Source organism: Euprymna scolopes, chromosome 6 (genome assembly GCF_053919585.1).
Source record: "Euprymna scolopes isolate OS-2025 chromosome 6, ASM5391958v1, whole genome shotgun sequence".
In the NCBI taxonomy this organism is placed as follows: Eukaryota; Metazoa; Mollusca; class Cephalopoda; order Sepiida; family Sepiolidae; genus Euprymna; species Euprymna scolopes.
In genome coordinates, this window is record NC_136487.1 from 109593515 (window position 1) to 109617976 (window position 24462).

At 36.1% G+C, this 24462-nt stretch overlaps 1 protein-coding gene across 1 annotated transcript in view; it reads right to left on the reverse strand.

Annotated features, from left to right (window-relative positions):
• The window catches only part of LOC145277857 (transmembrane protein 145-like), a 129832-nt gene extending 111517 nt beyond the window's left edge, over nucleotides 1–18315 (reverse strand). Inside the window, 1 exon segment of the mRNA XM_080129808.1 lies at nucleotides 18076–18315. Coding sequence (XP_079985934.1) covers nucleotides 18076–18177 — 102 coding nt within the window. The 5' untranslated portion in view covers nucleotides 18178–18315.
• Nucleotides 18316–24462: the final 6147 nt, after the last annotated feature.

Genomic DNA, 24462 nt, shown 5'->3' on the forward strand with positions numbered 1-24462 from the left:
TTGGTTTGGGTCGAAATTTGAGCTACAAATATATAAATCTGCGTATGTATGTTTGCATGTCTGCCTAAAACTTTCGACAGAAGTGACAGATTTTCACAAGATCAGTATCATTTTGAAGCTCGATGCTTTAGATGACAAATACCGAAAAATTGGCTAAAAACATTTCTTCACCTTTAACTGGGCACTTTTCAACAGGGAGGGGTCGCTTTTTTTGCCAATATTTTCGAAAGTAATCCTCTTTTCGATTGTCTAGCCTTAATTTAAACCTACATACCACCGTATGTTGTAACAGCGAAGACGTCACGTTTTCTTCATGTTCATTTCCTCCCTCACGGTATGGGTTCAAGCCTGCCTTCCTACTATCACTATTTCTTTTTTTTTTTTTTTTGCTCAACACACACTTCCAACCACCTGGGCAACACCGCGGCACCCATACATATTACTGTTGAGATGATTAATTGGGAGTGCAAATCAGAAAAATTTGAACTTTTTAGGGTATCGGAATCAGTATTGGAAAAAGAAAAGTTTTAGCCTAATTTCCAATTCCGAAAACGATTCTTAAAAAAAAAGTTAAACTTTTCCACTAATCATAAATGATAATCATTCATTGTTTTTAAATTACCAGTAAAATTAAGACTTTTTTCTAGTCCTTCTGCATTGGCAAATATGACAAGGTTAGGGTTAGGATTAGAATGTGTGAAAATATAAAACAAAAAAACTTAGAAAATTTTCAGTTATTCAAAAGTTTTCACGTCTCTATGTGAGACGCACTTTAGCATCAGTTCTTCCTTGATTTTGAGTTTCTTGTCTGCTTCTTGATTGCAAAAAGATGTCTAAATACAGGTTGGCCAAAAATAACAGGGTGTTTTGAAATTGCTAAGTATATTATATTATTAGAAATACATCGAATAGGTACTGTTTATTTTTTATTTTTTGTTTTTTTGTAAAGTCATTTTATCATTTATTAATGAATTATTTTGTTTGTTCCAGATAAACATTCAAAATGTGGATAATTAAACATAAGGTTTTTGCATACAATAGCTACGTGAAAAGTAACGAACCAGTCATAGCTCTTCACGGAGAATTTCGTCAACATTTTAATCTAACTCAGGCAGACACAATTCTAAACTGTGTTCATTTTCTTCACACAGAAGGCTCACTGCAAAAAAAAAAAAAATGCCTTCTAGGGCACCAAGAACAGTAAAAAAAAACACATAATGTGAAAAACACAAACGTTCATAGGAGTCCAAAGTGATCTGCTAACAGTATAGTGTACTATAGGGAAAACTGAACTGATTGGACTTTACATTTTTTAATAGGGGTAGGCTATAGAAACAAAATTTTTCAAATAAATGCCAAAAGTGGCTTATTACCTTCATTTATATGTAAATAGATGGGAACAAGTGATTTTTTTCAAAACGGGTCAAAATTGAAGGGTCGCTGGCCCCAAACGTGATTTGACCGCGTCAACGCATGAAAATGGCCCAAATTTCGCCCCCGAACACACTTAATCACTTATTGAAAGCCACAGGGTGCATTTTTTTACTATAAATGCATTTGTATCATTAAATCTAACATTCCCATTGGCTATCCCACAAGTATAGGGCTTTTTAGGGTATCTCAGAGTCCAAAATGGGTCAAAATTACCCCAAAATTAGCCAAAAATGGTCGGAAATCACGGATTTTCCAAAATGCACCTCCCAAGCCACACAGGGTGCAATTTTTGACCATAAATGGCTCTATATCATTAAATCTAACATTCTCACTGGCTATTCCACCTATATAGGGCTTTTCAAGGTATCTTAAGGGTCCAAAATGAGTCAAATTTACCCAAAAATTAGCCAAAAATGAACAAAAATCACGGATAATCCCCAAAATGCAGGTATTATATCTCATCGGGCTCCTATAAACACTCCTGTATGGCTTTTTACAGTTGGAAGACTGAAATAACCACCCTGTTATCTTATCCATTTGTATTTAGGGTATTTAGAGATCTTTGGGGGATGTAAAAAGGGTCAAAACAATCCAAAAATGACAAAATTACGCTTTACGGTACATAACATATGAATCATTAATTCATTCATCAATGATACTTTTTAGAAACATCGTAACTTTACTACATCAACTTCTCAGAAAGTAATTAATTGTAAATTGAACATTGAATGTCAATAAAATGCTGTCCAAGAAGAGTCTGAATTCATATTGTTCTCATAGTTACCCCAAAATTGATGAAAATGGCCCTCGATACGCTATTTCTTGATTTGTAACCAATATATTGAATAACTTGATAAAAGGTATGAGTAATTAGCAAAGGAATTATTTTGTTATTTCAAGACACAGCTTCACTTCACATTACTTTTAAATCATTCAACAGTAAAATATCAATATAATGCATTAAAGAGCTCGTCAATCACATCATTATTCTCTAGCACAAATACTGGTTTTCGTCTTGTCAAGTTCCATGCACCAATGACATTGCACAACAAAAATTGAATTTTCAATGTCTTCTGCTCTTCAATTCGGGAAGGATACTCCCATGTTTTCTTTCTATTGTCGTTGGGAAGTGGAATTTGCTAGAGCTATTTTGATTGACTCCTGGAAATTCCATGCACCAGTTCGCAAATTGTAAGTGACATGTGTTTGGGTGGCGATCTCGGTACATGGGACAGTGCTACGGATTGTACCCGATCTGTTTAATGAGTAGTTCAAATTGTTTGAGGTATCATGCTCTGGCAATTGGTCACTTATATCCTCCACTTCAAATTGATCATCATCCAAATCCAAACGATTGTGCAGTTCTTGCTCTGCCAGAAACCGTTCATGTTCCATATCAACGTGGAAAGTGTCAATGAGCCATTTGCGAGAGAGAGACTTTTGATCGACAAAGAATCTTCGTTCATGTACATCAAATTCATCAGGATTCACATCTTTTGAAAGTATATTGAGAAGGACATTGTGCTCTTGTTTCCATTTAATCATATTCACACGTCTGGAACCCTTTGCTTTGTAGACATCTTTGTCGTAAATTTTTAGCGATCAATCAAGTTTATGTTTTATCCCAGGTATTGTAACATAACGAACATCACTTCCAAAGGCTTTCTGCCACAATTGTAGTAATCGCAAGGAAAACTGGTGAATATGATTTTTCTGTGTCGTGGTACCATATTTGGCAGCATGATGTTGCACAGCTTGAACACATTCAGCCTCAGTTGGAAGAGAATCAAGCAGAAGATGTCCAATCGTCGTAATTATAATCTTTGTCAATCTGCCCTGCTATACCAGCCATGTTCATTGCATTTTACTAACTGAAAAAGAAAGCAAAGTTCAATCAAATTCACAATTAATGCAATGCAATGTTATCGTGTCTATTTAAAGATGCCATTGCATTGTTACAGAAAGAAAACATTTCCTTATTTGGTAATTTTCCATCTATAACTCAAATTAAGCCCCTTTTTGACAACCTATGTTGATTCTTAGGGACTTTTTGACTCTCTTTGGCTAAATTGGCCATATTTAGCCCCTTTAAAAGGTCCTTATACCCCTCATTAACAGTGCAAAAGTTAGGAGAGTGCCTGCTTCAAGCATTTCCCAACAGTTTTTGCCATGTAGAGGTGTCTTTGGGCCCATGGGAAGTGCATTTTGGAAAATCCGTGATTTCCGACCATTTTTGGCTAATTTTGGGGTAATTTTGACCCATTTTGGACTCTGAGATACCCTAAAAAGCCCTATACTTGTGGGATAGCCAATGGGAATGTTAGATTTAATGATACAAATGCATTTATAGTAAAAAAATGCACCCTGTGGCTTTCAATAAGTGATTAAGTGTGTTCGGGGGCGAAATTTGGGCCATTTTCACGCGTTGACGCGGTCAAATCACGTTTGGGGCCAGCGACCCTCCAATTTTGACCCGTTTTGAACAAAATCACTTGTTCCCATCTATTTACATATAAATGAAGGTAATAAGCCACTTTTGGCATTTATTTGAAAAATTTTGTTTCTATAGCCTACCCCTATTTTTAATATAATGCTGGAAATTTTGGTATGGTTCATTCCAAATGACCAAGAATTTCTTTCTGCCTGAGTTAAGATGAAATGGAATTCCAATGTGATTTCAACAGGATAGAGCGATAGCACATACCGCCAGGAATTCAATGAATGTTCTCCGACAAATATTTTGACAAACGGCTTCTTTCCAGATTTGCTGAAAATCCATGGTCTCCCCGATCCCCTGTCTTGTCCAAATGTAATTTTTTCATGTGAGAATATGTTAAGAAACGTATTTATCAGAAAAAGCCATGTAACATTGAAGAATTAAAGGAAGAGATTTGTCTTGCAATTGCAGAAATAGACATAGACCTGCTGCAGAGAGTGGATATAAACTTTCATAAATGCATTCATACCTGCATCACTGAAAATGGATATCACATGAAAGATATACTATTCCACACTTGATTTTATAAAATGACAAAACTTTTTGAATAAATTGTTCGATATATATTATATTCCATGATTTTTATATATATATATAATATATATATATATATATATTATATATATATATAAAGAACTTTGTGTGTGTCTATGTGTTCCTGTGTGAGCTTGTTCCCTATGGACTCAAAAACGGCTAGGCTGATTTTTATGAAATTTCACACAAAGGTATTATATGTGCCTGACAGTGTTCTTAGATATGTTTTCTATTAGAATGTCTTCGATAAGTATTGATAATCAATAATCAAAATAATTCGAAAAAAGAAAGAAGGAGCGATTTTGACCAAACTTAACATATTACACATCATCATCATCATGCGACCTCAGCCGAGATAGAACTCACTACACCCATCCAGTATTCCCTGTCATAGCACCCAAAAGACTTTCCTTGGAGATGAATGTATCTCATTGTATCCTATCTGGATAAGTTAACTTACGTGATCGATTGTAAGATGATGGGTGCCTTCACGATACAAATGATGAAGCAAGTTCATTTGTGACATATGCACAATTCCCAGCAAACTGAGGTTAAAACTCTCTGTAAGTTTCCATATATCATTTCTAGAGTTGGGTGGTTTCGCTATGAGAGACTGAGTACTCTTCTCAAAAGTAACCTATATCTATTCCATTTTCATTTGATTTGTAATTATGGGAGGGGAATTTATCTTCAAATATCTTAAATTTCAAATTAAAGCGACGGACTTATACTAAGTAAATATTAATAAGTCCTTACACCCCGCCCCCTTTTTTTAATGGAGAGTAGACAACGCATTGTGGATGCGTTATCGGCAGTTCTCATTACTCTCGCTTCCTCTTATTTGTCCCTCAGTCCTCATTTCCAATGAGTGATGTTTCTGACAAAGGGTGAAGAAAAAGCTGCTCTTCAGGACGACAGTACTTCGTGAACAGTAGCCTGAGATGTCAGAAATTTTCTGTTCCTATGTCTATCCTTGTGGCTATGTCACTAGTAAGGGTGCTGAAGGTAAACTTTTCATCTGGGCTGATGTTATCCGCCTGATAGTCAGGGACCCGAACCTTGGATTAACCATTAAGGAGGCCGTCCTATCAGCAGGTGCAAAATACTGGGGCTGCTGTATTGCCATTTGGTGAATGGACTCTGGACCACGCAGTAGTTTCGAGTGGGGCCTCTCGATGCCATACTAGTGGTTAATTGTTACGGCTTTACCTTATCATAGCTACAAAAAAAAAAGATCTTCCTCTCTTTTTCTCTCTTAACTTCCCTCTCTGTCCTGCTCTAACCAAGTCTGTCGACCTGTTCCACAAATCCCAATCCTCAACATGAAATACCTCCAGAAAAATAACACATGTAAACCTAGAACCCCATCCTCCAACGTAGACCCCTACTACCATGTCTCCTTCTCCAACATCAGGGGTCTCCGTTCCAACCTTCCAGAGGTTGAAAGCCAATTACAGGAGACGAAACCAGACATATTCTTCCTAAGCGAAACTGGCATTGACGAATTCATAATTAAAGGATACTCTAACTTAACATCTAAATCTGACCCCCAAGATCGCCATGGACATGGAATATGTGCCTACATTAAAGATGACTTTCCGTGTGGTAGGGATATCTCCAGAGAAGACCCTAATTTACCTTATATGTGCTTCCGGGTTGCACTTGCTTACACCACTGCATTTATATTTGCTCTCTATCGCCCCCACAACAGCGGAGTTACTATCCTTAAGAGCATATCTGAAAAAATTGACCACATCCTGTCTGCTCACCCTTCAGCTAACATCCACATTTGTGGTGACTTCAATGTCCACAATGCGGAATGGTTGACCCACTCTAACAAGACATGATGAGGGGAGGTTCTGTCATGATTTTACTATTGCCTCACCCAGATTGTCCATAAACCCGCCCGAGTGCCTGATACTTCCGGTCAGTATGCTAGCCTTCTAGACCTTTTTCTCACAACTTCCCCTGAGCTATGTTCAAGTTCCGTTGTGTCTCCTCTGGGATCTTTTGACCACACAGTTGTATCAGTTAGGATAAAAACGAAATGCAATAAGTCTGGAAATGTACCTCTCCACCATACTGTATATCGATCGATAATCTATCGCTGACTGGGATAGCTTCCGTACACTTATATCCGATCTACCACTGCATTCCATGTTTAAAAAGGATGTGTCCTCCATAGTATCAGACCTGACCGAATGGCTAATTGTAGGCATAGACCGATTCATACCATCCAAAAAATTCCAACAAAAACCTAACAGCCAGCCATGGTTCTCCCCAGAATGTGCTGTTGCCATCGCACACAGAAATCACTTTTTCCATAGCTACCAACGTAATAGATGCACTGAGACTAAAACTGTCTTCAGGACTGCCAGCAACCACTGCAAAAGAGTAATAAACAATGCAAGAGAGCTATATACTCAGTCCGTTAAATCCAAAGTAGCTGAGCAGCGGCTTGGTTTCCGCCAGTTTTGGCAAATAGCAAACAGGATCCTGAACAGAGGCGTGCGTTCTATCTCAACCATCATAAATTAACCTGAGATCATCTCGTCAGCATCAGACAAGGCCAAACTATTTCCAAGAACTTTGCAGCTAATTCTACCCTATGCGACGAAGGCCATCAACTCCCCGTATTTCCTCCTATAATGAACAACACGCTCTGCAACATACAAATATCTGTGCGTGATGTTGCCAAGCTAATCAAGAACCTTGATTCCAGTAAAGCAACTGGCCCTGACGGCATTCCAATCATTGTGCTGAAAAAGCTTCAACTAGAACTTACCCCATACTTACAAAACTCTTTAAGTGTTGCCTTAAAGAGAAGTGCTTCCCAACATCCTGGAAAACCTCATCAGTATGCCCTGTACTTAAGAATTCAGGTGATAAGTCATCTCCCTTTCAGTACAGACCAATAAGTCTAATGTGTCATGAGTAAGTTGCTGGAATCCATATTAAATAGAGAAGTAGTCAACCACCTCAGCAGAAATAACCTTAGTGACATGCAATATGGTTTCCGTTCTGCCAGATCTACAGCAGATGTGCTAACTGTTATATCTCATACGATTAGCGAATCTCTTGACAAAGGCTTCCTCTCTAGGGCAATTGCCCTTGACATAGCCAAGGCCTTCGATAAGGTATGGCATAAGGGCCTACTTCACAAGATTTCCAGCTACGGTATAACTGGAAATATTTTCTCGATCATAAAACCATTTCTCTCTGATGGGCTCATAAGAGTAGTGGTTGATGAGCAGAAGTCAGAGGCCCTCAATATTAATGATGGAGTCCCTCACGGGTCCATCCTAGGCTCAACTCTCTTCCTGATATACATCAATGATCTCCCAAAACACATACTTAAATCATTCGTTGACATCTATGCTGATGACACAACCATCTATGGCAACACATCAAAGGCCGTAAATGACAAAGTTCTCTCAGATTCTCTCTCCTCTGATCTTGAGCGCATGGTACAGTGGGGGAGGAGGTGGCTGGTTACTTTTAATGCATCTAAAACCAAACTCCTATCTTTACATCATCAACGCTCTGATCCCCATCTGGCATCAATTGAAATGGATGGCTCTTGTCTAGGGGAAGCTCCATGTTTTGATAAGCTTCTAGGCTTGACCTTTACCCATGACCTGAAATGAAATACATACATCAAGTCAGTTGCCAAGGTCGCTGGAAAAATGGTAGTATCCTTCTACCGTTCCAGAAGATATCTCACCCCTGATGCAATTCTCTATCTGCATAAAAGCCAAGTACGTCCAAGGATGGAGTACTGTTGCCACATCTGGCCAGGAGCTGCTAAAAACAGCCTATCCTGCCTTGATAGAGTACAAAATAGGCTTTGAGGCCTAGTGGGGGATGCCCTTTTCTCTTCCTTGCAACCTCTCTCCCACAGGAGAGACGTTGTGAGCCTGTATTTGTTTTATCGTCACTACCATGGCAGGTGCTCGTCTGAACTCCAATCTCTGGTCCCCCTCACCAATCTTTCATGATAAACACCTGTCTAGCTGAAACCACTGTCAATAATTTTCCCCACTCTTTATCTGTGCCAAAATCAAAACGTAGATTCCATGAACAAAGCTTCTTTCTTAGAAGTGCACGCCTGTAGAACTCTGTTCCGGTTGCCTGTTTTCCACCTGACTTCAACCTGGATGTCTTCAAGTCCAATGTAAACAAATTCCTGATGAACCGCCTCCTTAAGTAAGACACTTTATACAATTTCCAACACTAACGTACTGTACACACAATAACCCTTATCCCCGAGTGGTTATCGGGCCTTGATAAGTGGTGACTACCTCGTAAAAAATTTTTAAAAAAGATGTGTGTAACATCCATCCAAGCGACATCTTACACAGCCTAACATCACAAGTGCATTTGAGAAGTTTTATTAGCACACAAGCCGAAAGGCTCAACATATAAAATCAACAGTAGGTTCTTTGATATGACAGGAATGCATTCGAAATGAATGTTTCTGTTTAAAGCACAATTGCACCATGATACTTACCTTTTTCATTTTAAATTTAAATTCAAGCCATTATCACAAGCAGTAAAGCCATCAAGAGTAGGTTCTTTTATATGACGGGCGCATTTAAAATGAATGTTTCTGTTGAAAGCACAATTGAACCATGATACTTGATTTTTGCATTTTAAACTTTAATTCAAGCTTTTATATATAAAAGCCGTTTTTTGCATCCATATGGAATGCACACACTCACACATATGCACACACACACACACACACATACACACACACACACAGTACCTTTTATATAATAGTAGATAGACAACTCACATGAACTCACTATAATAAAATAATCTTTAATCTCATGACCAGATTAGTCAGCTTGGACACTATTTCAATCATTAAAACGCAGGTTTCAAATTGCTGTTAGATGATCTTTATTCTTCTGCTAAAATGAAGGCTATAAATATATTTAAACATTTCGCTATAAATCATCTGGGCCATTTTTATTTCCATGTTAGAAATATAAAAGAAATTTGCTGATTTCCATGACTTTAAAAAACACTTTTTCTTTATAATGAAATCAATCTATTGTTTTGTTTTTGTTTTTTCTTCAGTTTTATGTCATATCAACCCTTTCAACTATTAAATGGGAAACCACAACATATCTAGTAAATAATATATTGTTGATAATCTATTCTATATAATTATTAGATATGGAGAAAGTATATTTGGATGATGAGGCTATTGAGATTCTTTAGAGTTTTGTTACCTTGGTGATAAGATTGAACAAGAGTCAGTAGTGGATGAGATAAGATCAAGGAACTGCCATTACTAACTAGCAGGGCATTACCACTGTTAACCAAGAGAAGAGTTTAGAAGTATGATGATACATGGAAATGGAACCTGGTTGAGGATAGGCGTTGCATGGAGAGAACTGATTTGAGAATAATCTCATGAAGAATAAATTTGGACAGAATAGGAAGATGTATAGTAGTATGGTCACGTGGGAAGAATAGGTGAGAATTCTTGGGTGAGTAGATGTAGATCAATTAAGGTAATGGGCTCAGGTGGCAGGAAATAAAAGGGAATGGTGGATTTCAGAGAAATAAATAAATAAAGATGGGTTAGTTTCTAAACGTCATGTAGAGCATGTCAACCTGTAAAACTGAAGTAAAACCATATATGAATTGTTATTTTCAACAGTAAATTTGAGATCTGCATTGTACACAACAAATTCTAAATTAGTATTGTAAATGATTAATTGTAGACAACAATCATACACAAAAAACTATTACTATTTCAACGGTTAATTTACTCCTATTGTAAACAACTGATTTAATGTACAGTGGTGCTAAAAAGAAAGTCCGCACTTGTCATTTTTCAAAAACCACAAATTTAAGCTAAATTGAATGTAACTGTTTAAACAACCTATGCCTCATGTGATACGCATTTTATTCCTCTATAATTTTACTTGTTTATATTTGACTTTTAATTGAAGTTTCCTAGTGTTCACATCCATTAAAAAATTAACTTCAAATTGAGAAGGCAAAAAGAAACTCTGCAGTAACAAATGAGTTTAAAACCAGCTTAAAATATCCACTTTTTAGGCAACAAAGCATCTCTAATTGTAATTGTTGTTGTTCCAGGTTATACAATGTAACATTTAGTCCAAATGCCTTGACTTTCTCTTAGTGATCGTCAGGAGTTCATTAATTTTCACTTTTCTAGTTTATTCGATTGAGAAATCAGCTGCAGATTGAAATGTGATGAGAAAACGGTACAAATGTCTGTGCAAAAGCATCAAAACATCGGCAGTGTTTGTGATACCCCTAAATCTGGTCGTCCTAGAGTTACTTATTACAGGGAAGACAATGCTTCAAGATCCGCAGCCTCAGAAACAGATTTGAAACAGCTCCCCAAATCTAACACCAGCGTAATCTTGTTAAAAATGCTCTTTTTCTACAGTTAAGAACAGATTAAAGGAATTTAATTTGTGAGGCTGTGTTGCAAGATGTACGCCAATGATTTCTGTAAAGAACAGAAAGTCTGGACTTTGTCAGATGCAATAAAGATCAGGACTCTTCATATTAGTTGAAAGTGATTTTTAGAGATGAAAGCAAGTTTAATAGGCTAGGCAATGACAAAGATGTGCACTTTTAATGCTGCAAGGTGATGGAGGTTCAGTTTTGGTGTGGGGCGTTATTAGCGCTAATAGTCCAGGGCTTATAGTTCGCTTGCAAGGGCGAATTAAATCGACCAAGTACATCATTATGTTGACTGAGCATTTTCTACCCTACTTTGGCCGGAATTTGGATGATAATCCCATCTTTATGCAAGATAATGCTCCCATTCACACAGCGGATAATGTAAAAAGGTTCCTTGAAGAGCATGATATTCCGTATTTGAATTGACCTGTACAATCTCCAGACCTCAATCCTATCAAAAATGTATGGCATTACATCAAGCAACAGCTACACAATAATAAAATTTCAAATCTGGAAGAACTTTGGACAAAAATTAAAGAGAAATGGGATGCCTTTTAACTGGAGTATTACCACAGACAAATTCAAGAAATGTGCAAAAGATTACAGGCAGTCAAATTGCAGAAGGGCTATGCTACTAAATATTAACTAGTTCATTGTGTTCCTGTTGTATTTGTGTTGCATTAATGTTCTAAAGTTACATTTAAATAACAATTTTCCATAGTGTGGAGTTTCCTATTGCATTCTCGACTTGAAGTTAATTTTTTTTAATTGACGTGAACACTAGGATACTTCAATTAAAGTCAAATATGAACAAGTAAAATTATAGAGGAATAAAAGGCTAATCAGATGATATATAGGTTGTTTAAACAGTTACATTCAATTTAGCTTAAATTTGTGGTTTTTGAAAAAATGACAAGTGCAAACTTTCTTTTTGGCGCCATTGTAGATTAGTCATTCTAAATTTAGATTAAAGTAATTACTTTCATTTCATTTGAAGGCAGCTAATATATGATATTCATTCTGAATTAGTATTGTAATTATTCATGTAAGATTATTGTAAACACTTTACACAGCTAATATATATTATCAGTTTGCATTAATATTGTAATAATTCACTTGTAATTATTCATTACAATATAGTATTGCAATGTTTCATTTACGACTAATATATACAATCTATTATAGACAACTATTGTAAATTACACATTCTAAATTAGTATTGTGAATAATTCATTTCAGGCAGTAAGTGTACATTATATATTCTAAATTAAAATTGTAATTATCATTATTAGTATTTCAATTATCACATTAAACAGATGTTCTACCCCCTCATCATATTAGTAATGCCATTTATTCATTTAAATGTGGTTGTGGTGCTGACTACGTAGGTCGAACGTCTTTAAAATTGGTAAGTCGCATACAACAACATGTACCAAGCAACATCAGGAATGGAACATTCCTACCCACCTGCTGTAAACAACACATATGGATCCGCTATAACGGAACACTTTATTAAATACCGGAATTGTGAAACAAATTCAGCATAGACTCTTTCTCTGTATTGAGTCGAGTTCACTCTGTATATCATCTAAAAGTCTTGGAGACTGTTCACGTTCGCCTTAGGAAGCCTTCTCTTTGTAAGCAAAAGGACTGCTTGCTGGGTTTGAACGTGATCAGCCTCTAAAATTCATCCCCATATGATTGCTCTTGCTCCATCTCTTTTTTTTAGATTTTATCATTAAGGAAAACAAATTACTAAAAAATAAATCCCTTGATTCTAATTTTGATGAGTGAGGGCGAAACATGTCAATTGACTCGTTTTGATTTTTTTTTTTTCCCCTACTTTTATTTTTTTAATTGCTATCCATTTTTCCTTTTCTCCTCGTTTTTTTTTTTTTTTTATACAAAATGAATTCCGAAGGAATACGTATTCCCTTCATGATTGCCTTAGTAAAATTTTGTACTTCCAAGAAAATCATGAAATATATATATATATATATATATATATATATATATATATATCCACTTTTATATAAAAGTGACTTTGCATGTGTGTGTGTGTGTGTGGTGACTTCATTCCTCATAGATTCCAAAACAGCTGAGTCTATCTTTTGCAAATTTCATACAATGCTAATTTATATGTCTGCCAGATATGTTTTATACAGAAATTCATCTGATAAGTATCAAAAATCGAAAAGATCCAATCTGAAAAATAGTCTTTTCGCTCATATAGATAAAAAAGAAGAATTTTTATAAGGGAATATTTTACGTTTACATTACATTGGCCAATGGAAATAATAAAATCTCACAAATCAGTTCTTCTTCAAAAAAACAGATATATTGTCCTCTCAGTGGTAGAGTATCCAATTACAGATCAAATGATTCCCTGTTCAAGCCCGGGCATATCTCACCATTTTATTTTAATTTTTTATTATTAATGAGTTCAATTTACGATAAAAGAAGAGGTACCATTTAAAATCGCTGCAAATCAGTTCTTTGTTTGCATATTTTAAAACTAAACATTAATCAAAAGTGACTTTTTCAAAGCATTCATCGTCAAGCCTAAATATAAAATATTGTAAATAAACATAGACGGAATTTGATGAATGACATTATCATTATTATTTTTTTTATTCTTTTGTAAATTAGTCCACCGGGCAAATTATTCCTCATAATATATAATAACCAATACAGGGTTGATTCTATAATAATACATATGCAATCTGCATAAATTAAAATAGCATGTTTAAGTGTATTGTATGACCGGGTAACACCAGGCATCCAGCTAGTATATATATATATATATATATATATATATATATAAAGTGACCTTATTAGTGTATGTACAAAAAGTGTCTACCAAACGCATCTGAATATTTGGTCTATAGAATTGAAATTTGATATAAAGGGTTTTGGAGCCTGTAGCACACTTTTGATTTAGATTTTAGCTGGCAAAAATTGCTGCTAAGGGGTCAAAATTGAAAACAAAACAGTTGTACTTTGGCAGGATAGGTCGAATAAAACATTACTCTTGTTGTCACTTTTGTACATGCGCAAAATTAAACATTTGAAGCTCAAGGTCGCTTAATTTTTAACTTTACGTGTCTATCTGTTGGTAGCTCAGACACTAACCATGCTGGAAAGCTAAACATTCTGTTTTCAAGTCTAGCAGATGGTAGCCAAGTCATAGTTTGTTTATAACTTCTGAAATCATTACTATATATTGGATAATAATCAATAGAGAATTTGTTCTATAATAAGAAATAAGAAATCTGCATTAATTAAAATATAATATTTATATATATTTTATGACCAGGCAATGCCAGGCAGCCTACTAGTACATATATAAATGTGACCATGTCTCTGTGTGTGTGGAACATCTCTACCAAACTCCTTTTTGAAATTTTAGTCTACAGACTTGAAACGATATATAGGGAATTTGGAATCATAGATCATGTTCGATTTGGTTTTTAGCCAGTAAAAAAATATAGTTGACCTTGGCAGGAATATAAGTCAATAAAACCTATTTCTGCACATGCCCGCATATACACTTATAGAATAAAGTCACTTAATTTTTAACCATACTTATATATCTGTAGATAGCTCAAATGGTATAGACCAAAGCTGGAATACGAAATGTTTTAGTTTCAATTTTAGTTGATGGCACCCAAGTCATTTTTTTTTTTAAACTTTTGAAATCATTATATATTATAAAGTATATTGGGTAGAATATAATATTCAATACAGGATTGGCATAATAGCCTTTTAAAATTATTGTTTACAATATTTTAATCTGATCATTACAATACTACTTTAAAATGAATAGTGTACAGTATCTATCTAACTTTTATTATTTACAATAGCAAAAAATTCATCATTGCAATACTAATTTAGAATGAGCTAGGCTGCCTGGCATTGCCCAGTCGTAAAATACGGTTAAATATGATATTTTAATTCATGTAGATTTCGTAATGAAAATCAAAGCAGCCAAGAGACAAAGAATCCAAAAACTTAAGTTTTGATATTTTTGATGGAAGTTGCTCCAGGCAAGGCATGAAGCCACTTGATTTAAGGAACTAATCATAATAATAAAAAAGGAACGGAAGATAGAATCACTTCAGAATAACCAGGCCAGAAAGAGACTATCACCAACGTTCCATCTGCTGAATTCAAAACAGGGTAGCCAAAAAGTATTTCAGTAGGGAAGGAAGGAGTTACAAAGCTAGCAGATAAAGTCTAGTCTTATGTTTTAAATGATATGATGTTTTAAACACAATAAACCAGTTATTGCCAAAGTTTCATTCAATTTTTCCAGAAATGAGGCCTATCAAAATTTGGGATCCGTGTGTGAGGGAGTCATCCTGCAAATGCAATTTATTTCTACCTCTGGCACTCAGGAGCAAACATATGTACCATTTGAATAAACGTGTTCATTTTTAGTTTAGGTTTTCTCAGCCTGAAAGTCATGGAAACATTATATGGAGTTTTCTAGCTGTTAAATAATTAAGAGTAATCAATCATCCATATACAAGTGGACATCTATCATGTTAATCGTTATTTTTACCATGGTTGTTGATCATGGTTATACACATTCGGGTCTGATAACACACATATCATTATATATGATATTGAAAATCACATTTTGGTACCTATGCACTTAAGTTACCGGGCTAGTGGGTGTAGCGTAACTATTCTGTACTTTCACCTAACAATTTAATAAACAAAAAGGGTTATCCTGACGCCCCGCACTTCTTTATTTACATTGGAAGTGACGTCACACAAATCTTATAATACGGATAGCTACAATTGTAAAAAATAATTTGTTTTATTTTTCTTTCATTTTGAGCTCCTTTTTTCTCCCGTTTGTTTTTGCTTTCTACAATTAATAAACCAGTTTACAAGTAAAAAAATAATTTGTTTTAGCGAATTTAATTTTTTTCCCTCTCCCATTTGTTATATTGGTATTTGAGCGGAGAATCTAACATTTCTTTTCATTTTGAGAATTTGTTTTAGTTTTTAATTACTAACACAGCGGAGAATTTAACTTTTTTTTTTTTTTTCTCCCATTTCTTATTTTGAGCGGAGAATTTATCTTAATTTCATTTTGAGCTCTTTTTCCGATCCGGCGTTACCTTTTATAGGTACTCCTAACCCGAGCTATTTTTTAACGCTATTATTTAGAAACCTATTATTTAACATGGGGAAGGGAGGGTGTATTGTAACTATTCTGTACTTTCACCTAACAATTCAATTAAAAGAAAAGGTAAATATGAAGAATTACTCCACCCTCAAATTCCTTTAAAATTACCACTCATAAAGGTTTTCGGGGTCGCTGAAAATGAAAATAACGTTTAAAATTACGGCAAACGAGTAGTTTCCAAGATTGAATTTACTTGTAAACTGGTTTATTAATTGTAGAAAACAAAAACAAACGAGAGAAAAAAGGAGCTCAAAATGAAAGAAAAATAAAACAAAATATTTTTACAATTGTAGCCATCCGTATTATAAGATTAGTGTGACGTCACTTCCAATGTAAATAAAGAAGTGCGGAGCGTCAGGATAACCACAAAAAGATATCGTAAAACTTGAAGGACCGTTTGAATACATTGATTTAAATTTAAAGTGTTGCGTAATTATTATTAAAAAAAAAAAGGTTTCAGGTACGTTTGCGCTTTATTTCTTCAATTTGGAATAATTTCACAATTATGAATGAAGTCGCGTGTACTTTTAAAAAAAAAGTAATATTTTAATCAGATTATTATTTGGTTTGTCTTATTATTTGAATTGAATTGATATATTGCAAAGAAGCCAGCAAACGAACAAAAGTGTAAAAATAAATAAATAAAATAAATAAATGTTACCATGACTAATAAAAGTTATTTTTCTACCTACATTGCTCATCATTTTTTAGTACTTATTTTTTTTAGAAATAATTACACATTTTAAATTTAAATTAATGTATTCAAACGATACTTTGGAAAAGAAATATGTAAAATAAAGTGGTGCAATACTGCAATGGTGCATTATTGGTGCATACTGCATGTTACCGTGCTATTTTTTTTTTTAACCCGTATTTTCAAATTAAATTTAAGTTTTACGATATCTTTTTGTTTATCAAATTGTTAGGTGAAAGTACAGAATAGTTATAATACATCCGCCAGCCAAGTAACGTAAGTGCAAGTACCGAATTCTGAATTACTAATTCTTTGCTTACCAATCCTTTCCATTGCTTTTCCTTCAGCTTTTCCCGCTTCAGCTTAAATACTACATTTTTTTTTTTTTAACTACACGCGAATTCATTCATAATTGTGGAATTATTCAAAATTGAAGAAATAAAGCACAAGCGCAACTGATTTTTTTTTTTAATAATCACACAACATTTTAAATTTAAATCAATGTATTCAAACGATCCTTAAAATTTTAGCAGACGAAACATTGGGAGTCAAAAGAGTAAGGAGTTCCCATTTCTGGAGCTGACTCGGAATTCTCAATCAATATTCCAAATTGACTCTATAAGAACTGAAATCTTCTGGATGCCCATTCCTTTCAAGTGCCATTTCAATTTTTTAATAGGATTTTTGGCGGTTTAGTTATATCCATTTACACCCTTGATAATCGCTCAAAAATCGAAAATTAAACAAAATGCTGATAGAAACGTGTCACCAATCCCGTGAAATTGTTGTTTCATTTTCATATTTTGAGTGATTATCGAGAGTCCAAATGGCTATAACAAAACCGCCATTTTCCCTTTCTAACTCAAATTCAACAGACTCGACACTATTTTTGTTTCAAACGCTTTAAAATAAGATAAAACAAAATTCCAAGTAAATAAATAGTAAGTTATCTCGCCTTTGGTAATATTTATCTGTTATATATTAGTCCTTATTTGTTTTGGTGGTTATTGTTATTGAAAAAAAAATACCCAGATGTTCTTAACTGTTTTGGATTTTTCTTATTTTTTAATTCCATTAAAAATAAATAAAGAAAATAATCCAACGTGCAATGAAAGTTACGTAGGTGAAAGAAACACACCGAAAACTTGTCTCATAGTTTGTAATACACAAATATAAAACGTAAATTAATATAACTTGAGAATTCATTTAGTAAATATTCGCTTTAATCCGAAATTGAATTCATGAAAACAAGTTACTCACCTCTTTTGTTATCAAATTTCCGATAATATATTTGGATTGCGAAGACGCTAAGAAGACACAAAAAATGACAAGCAACGTTCTTAAAGCTGTCCGCCAGTTCATTATTTTTAGCAGACGTTTTTTTTCTTTCTTTCTTTTTAAGTGAGGAAAATTGTTATGTAGTTTGAGTTTTTTGGTGTTATGAGAGTGGTCGAAGGAGAATAAAAAGAAGCATGCTAAGTTTATTCAGATTGTAAAAGTAAACAACCTGTTAACGGGTTAGCGGGTGTGTGGACGGACAGTTGAGTTGACGACCACGATGACCAATAACAGACAAAAACAATTGATCTCGTGTAACTAACAACGATGTTCGTGAAGCTTACAAGAGTTCGTGAAGCTGTAAGAAGAAATAGTCGACAAAATGTTAAACATGTCCAAGCATGAAAAAGGATAAAATTGATTTATTTGTTGCTTTTTTTTGTTTCTTTATCTTCCCCTCAACCCACCTGAAAACTCTACTATTTCCATTATAAAGGAAGAAAGATATTCGTTTCTTTTGAAAAAAGTCACCAAAGTGGCGGGGGGGGGGATGATAAACAACTTCGGTGATGACTTTTTGTGTTGAAACAGTTTCTTTTCTTCATGGAGACTTTTTTTTTTTCCTTTTTTTTTCTTTCTTTTTTTGCCCTGCAGCACTGCAGCAGTCATAAATGGGGATTATTTTCTGATGCGGAGAACAATCCCTATGAGGTGGTTTGATCACACACTTACCAATCAGGTTGCAGGGCGCATCTGTGGGAGATTAGACATCGAGATGCGATTTGAACGAATGCTAAAACCCAAATGGATCTAACTGCTTACCCTTTTTCTTTCCACTTTTTATCACTTCCTAAAGTTACCACGTTTTAACATGAAGATTAAAACTCACAGAATTTTCAACCGCTGGAAATATTTCCAAACTCCAGAAAGTAATGTGAGAAATTCTACAATTATAAACAAGCCCTTCATTGGCTGATTTGGCCACCTACTGTGTTGGGAGCAATCAAATTAATCCATGTTTTAATCGTCAGCGATGAGCTTGGCGGGCTTTTGAATGCCTTTTCTCTTTACAGGCAGTTCCAGTAAAACAACCGAACCAGAAGGATGGAACTCAACTCTCTGAATATGAGGCATTTGGACGCCTCTAACTTTTTGCCTCCTTGAGACTTTATGCCTAAATGTTTAAGCTAAGTCATAATTACATATGTCTCCTAGAGACTTTTTTTTAGGTTAGAATTATCGACCTGTCATTAATGAACTTTTATTATGAACTTATGTACTGTTGACTCTAGTTGAAAATTGAATCTTTTCATCAGAAGGCATCATACCAACCCCTCCAACAGCTATAATCAATTATCAATTTGATCTTCAAACAGTGCTGTACCCAAATACCAGTTCTTGATGAAGATAAAAGAACTATTACCTTTCGAGGTTGTTACCAACTTTATTCAGAGGCAATTTAGACATTTCCTTTTTTTGCAACGAAGAATGAATAAAATTTGTGTCGAATTTTAGAGGTATGCTTTGTTGTAATTAAGTTTTTGCCACTGTCTTGGGACAAAAACAGGTGAGGTAAAATATCTCACATTTTTTTTTTTCTTTGTGTAGTATGACATAATGACAGTGACACACCAGTTCCCATCAGATCACCGAAGTTAAGCAATGTTGAGTTTGATTAGTACCAGATGGGTGACCATTTGGGAATTCTAGGCGCTGTATGTGCTTTCCACTTATCTCGGCATTGTTTCCAGTCGTCCGGAACCTCCACTTACCACTGGTATTTAACAATGTCGACTCAGGAGAGGTGTGGTTGGAGATTGCACGACTCTTGCCACAAAAGTTTCACGTGCAGGCACCCTTACCATGGGGTATCCATAGTCTGACAAGACTGAAGAAAGCCTTTTTTTATGTATGTATGTATGTTTGCCTAAAACTTTCGACAGAGGCGATAAACATTGACAAATTTGATATCATTATAAAAATCAGACTCTCAGAAAAATGATATTGAAAAATTGGCCAAAACGGTTAATTCTAAATGGGTGAGCTGGCCAGTTTTCTGCATGAGGGGGGGGGGCTAAAATTTCACAACATTTTACCATTAATTCTATGTGATTCTATAGATTTCTAATGTTATTTTATACATATTTGAAAAAATGTTGACTAATGTGACCGAAAATGACGTCAGCTCTCTATTATGGCGACTTTTAATATTTACATTAAGCGCCTGGTTAAGGGTGTCGTGATATTATAACCCAGATTGAAATACTAATTTCCGAGTCAAAAAATTAGTACCAACGTGATTTTCACATTTCAAAATATAAAATATCGAGGTATCACGAAAATCGATGAAGAAAAAATAAAATTATGATTGAGTGAAAATATTTATTGACGAATGAAACATTATGTAAAAGAATACCAAAACATGAGATTCATTTATGAGAAGCGGAATACGGTCTCCATTTTTCATTGAATTCCAGTTCCATGTCAAATGGAAGTGAAGGTATATCCGAGACTTCTTTACTGAAGGGTTCTTTAAGGGGAGGTAATGGTTCATATTATCACATCCCTCTTCTTTCAGTAATTGAAATGGAAAGAGAAAAAAAGGAATTTATTTACAATGATGAGATAAAAAGAAAATAAAAAGTCAGTTAGTAACTGTCTCATCTCTGAATCTTTTGGGGGGTCTGACGACACGTCCAGATCTGGTGGTTTGAACTGTCGTATGGTTGCTATAGGTGCCCGTGTCTGGCACTCCATGGGGTGTACGTTTGAAAGGTGCCTGTTGACATTGTGTACTGTCCGTTTCTATACTCGATGAACCGTCCCTGGTAGGTTCCTGAGGAATTTCTGTGGAGTGCATCTCTGGATGTGCTATGCTTCTGGAGGGGATTACTCTAAGATGCTGTCGATTTCGAAAAAGAGTTTTTCCGGAGGGGGTCTGTACTATGTACGATCTTGGTTCTCTGTCCAATTGTGTGACAACTGCAGGAGACCACTCACCTGCTTCTTTATTTAACACACGTACATGTTGTCCGATGGGCAGTCTGGGCAGCTCTTTTGTATGTTGATCATGGTACATCTTCTGTTTTTCTTGCTTCTGATACAGTCGTTCCATTATTTTCTCCTTGTTAGTGTTTTGGTTGGTGTATTTGACTGGGATGTTCCCTGCTAACTTCCTTTGGTATATAAGCTCACCTGGTGAGGGAAGGGTATGCTCTAAAGGAGTCGAACACAAGCATAATAGTACCATATCCAAGTCACGACCGCTTGAGGCAGCTTTTTTGAATGCAGATTTCACTCCCTGGATACAGCGTTCAGCAAAGCCATTTGACTGCGGAAACTTAGGTGAGGATGTGTGGTGTTCAAAACCCCATTCTTTTGCGAATTGCTTGAAATGTATCGAGCTGAAGTGTGGGCCATTGTCACTTATCACTCTCTCTGGAATTCCTTGTTCTCCAAATATTTGCTTTATCAGTTTAATAACTTCCTGACTGGAGAATTCCTTCAACACTCGCACAAATGGGAACTTGGAATAATAGTCCGCAATGAGCATAAAGTCGAGACCTTCAATGTGAAATAAGTCGGTAGCCACTATCTGCCATGGCCTCACCGGAATCTCATGGGGCATCAGGGGTTCAGCACTCTGCATTTTTTGGTGCTGCTAGCAAATGTTGTACTATGTTGTCGATGTCTTTGTTAATGTTGTGCCAAAAAACGCAACTTTTGGCTCAGAGTTTACATTTCTCCATCCCTTGGTGCCCATAATGTATTTTCTGTAATACCTCTTGTTGCATCGATTTAGGTATTATTATTCTGTTTGCTTTTAATAATATGCCATTTTCAATGGACAGGGCCAATAAGGTTTCATATTCTTGCCCATTTCTCTGAGAGTGTCGGGCCAACCTCTCAGAATAATGTCCCTCAATTCACATAGTGTGGCATCTTCACTTGTTGCTTGGTTTAGCTGAGCTAGCTTTTGGGTTAAAAATTGAACAAAATCCACCCTCAGATCCAAGTCAATAGCTTCTTTAGCTTTTTTATTTGGTAACCTTGAGAATCCATCTACTAGCGCCATATCTTTTCCAGGGCGATATACAATTGTCATATCATACCCCTGCAAACGTAGTAGCATGCGTTGGAGGCGAGGTGGAGCTGCAACCAAATTTTTTAAGTTGATCATTTCCAAGGGTTTATGATCATTTTCCACCTGGAACGCACTTCCATAGATATAAGTCCGAAATCGTTCGCAGCCGAAAACAACTGCAAGGAGCTCCCGCTCTATGTTGGCATAGCGTTGTTCAGTTTCTGTTAAGGACTTGGATGCAAAAGCTATGGGTTTACCTCCTTGCAGGAGTGCGGCACCGAGTCCTTTACTTGATGCATCGACTTGGATAACAGTTTGCTTGGAAGGATCGAAGTATGATAGCAACATGTCTTTGCAAATTAGATCCTTGATTTGCTGGAGGGATCTCTGGTGACTTTCTGTCCATTGGTATTCCACTTCTTTCTTTAGGAGATCTCTCAAAGGTGCTGTGAGATCGGACAGATGTGGAATGAAAGGTGCCATATATGTGATGATTCCCAACACCCTCTGCAGGTCGGTAGTGTTTGCTGGACTAGGTAACATTTTTATTTCTGTTACCTTGCTGGGATCAGGGTGCATACCATTCTGATCATAGATTGCGCCAAAAAAACAAATTTGTTTCTTATTGATGGCACACTTTTCATGGTTGAAGCACAGTCCTTCCTTTTGAGCAATTCTCATTAGATTGTGGGGGTTCCTATTATGCTCCTCTTCGGTTTTTCCAAAGACAATGACATCATCAACTAGCCCTAAGGTGCCAGAGCACTTCTCCAGAATCATGTCCATCCTCTGGGCAAACACATCCTGAGACATCACCAGACCAAAAGGCATCTGCTGGAAACAGAATCTTCCAAAAGGGGAGTTGAAGGCTGCGTCTAGTTTGATGAACCAATATCCATTCTTGGCATCCAACTTGGAGAAATATTTGGCACCAGAGAGTTTATGTGCAAGTTCTTCCATTGTTGGGGTCTTGTAATGGCATCTCATGATGGCCTTGTTTAAATCTTTTAGATCTAAACACAGACGGAGCTTTCCATTGCCTTTCCGCACATAAACCAAACTGCTGACCCATGGTGTAGGCTCGGTTACTTTCCGTATGATGCCTTGTTTTGTCATATTTTCCAATTCGGTCTGGATTTCCTCCCTCATATGTATAGGACATTTTCTTTGTGCATGTATGACAGGAGTGTTGTCTGGTTTCAGGACAATGTGATATTCACCCTCAAAATTGCCGATATTGTCAAAACGGTTTGGGTACATATTTACCAGATCCTGTGTTGAACATACTGAGACTGGTGTTTCCTGGATTGCACAGTGTAACGTTACTAGTCTCAGGTCTCTGATTGAAGGTAGTCCTATGATGGTAGGCCCTTCTGTTGTCACCTCAAAGAATTTGATGGTCTTCCATATTCCTTTGTGTGAACAAGCTATTTTAACGGATCCATGTTGGGTAATATGAGAACCATTATAGGCTGTTAGAACAATTGGTTCATCCTTTGTTGCACCGGGGAGTAGCTGTCCTGCTGCACATTAGGTGTGGGAAGATCTTCCAGAAGGTACGTAATGGAAGTATGTTGCTTTCGGCTCCTGTGTCAACCTTAGCTTTCAGAAAATGGGTGCCTGGGAGGTTGTCAACCTTAGCTTTCAGAAAATGGGTGCCTGGGAGGTTGGGAAGCTTGATTACAAGGTCTGTGAAAACCTCTGTCCGACTGTCGCCTTGTTCTTGAATAGAGTCGAAAGACATTTGTTCAAACTTATTATAAATCCCTTCATTGTCCCTCTGAGAGGTATTTATTGAGTGCGTACGGTTGCCGTGTTTCCAGTGTTTGTACTGGTCCCTTTGTGCTTCTCCATGTCCTGGTTTATTACCTCCATCTTTCCATGTTGTGCGTGTCAAAAAACGTCCTGCTGCGTTTTTATTTTTGCTTGCGCAGACCTTAGCCCAATGATTTTGTTGTCCACACGCGGAACATGTGGTACCCTATGTTGGACATTTTTGCCTTGGATGGGAGCCTCCGCATCTGTTACACTGTTTGTACTTGATTGCATCTATTTCATGCTTATTCTGCTCTAGTTCAGCCAACTGTCTCATGTGGGTTATGGAAACTTCATGTGTCCTACCACAGTTTATAGCTTCCGGCAGTGTCAATTGTTCGCCTTTCGCTAGAAGCTGCTTTTGGAGTTCTGGGTGCTTTGTTCCTGATATAACCTGCTCGATGAGGCGTTACTCCATTTCCTGGATATGCCGGAACTTGCATTTCAATGCCTGCGATTTACACCGGGCC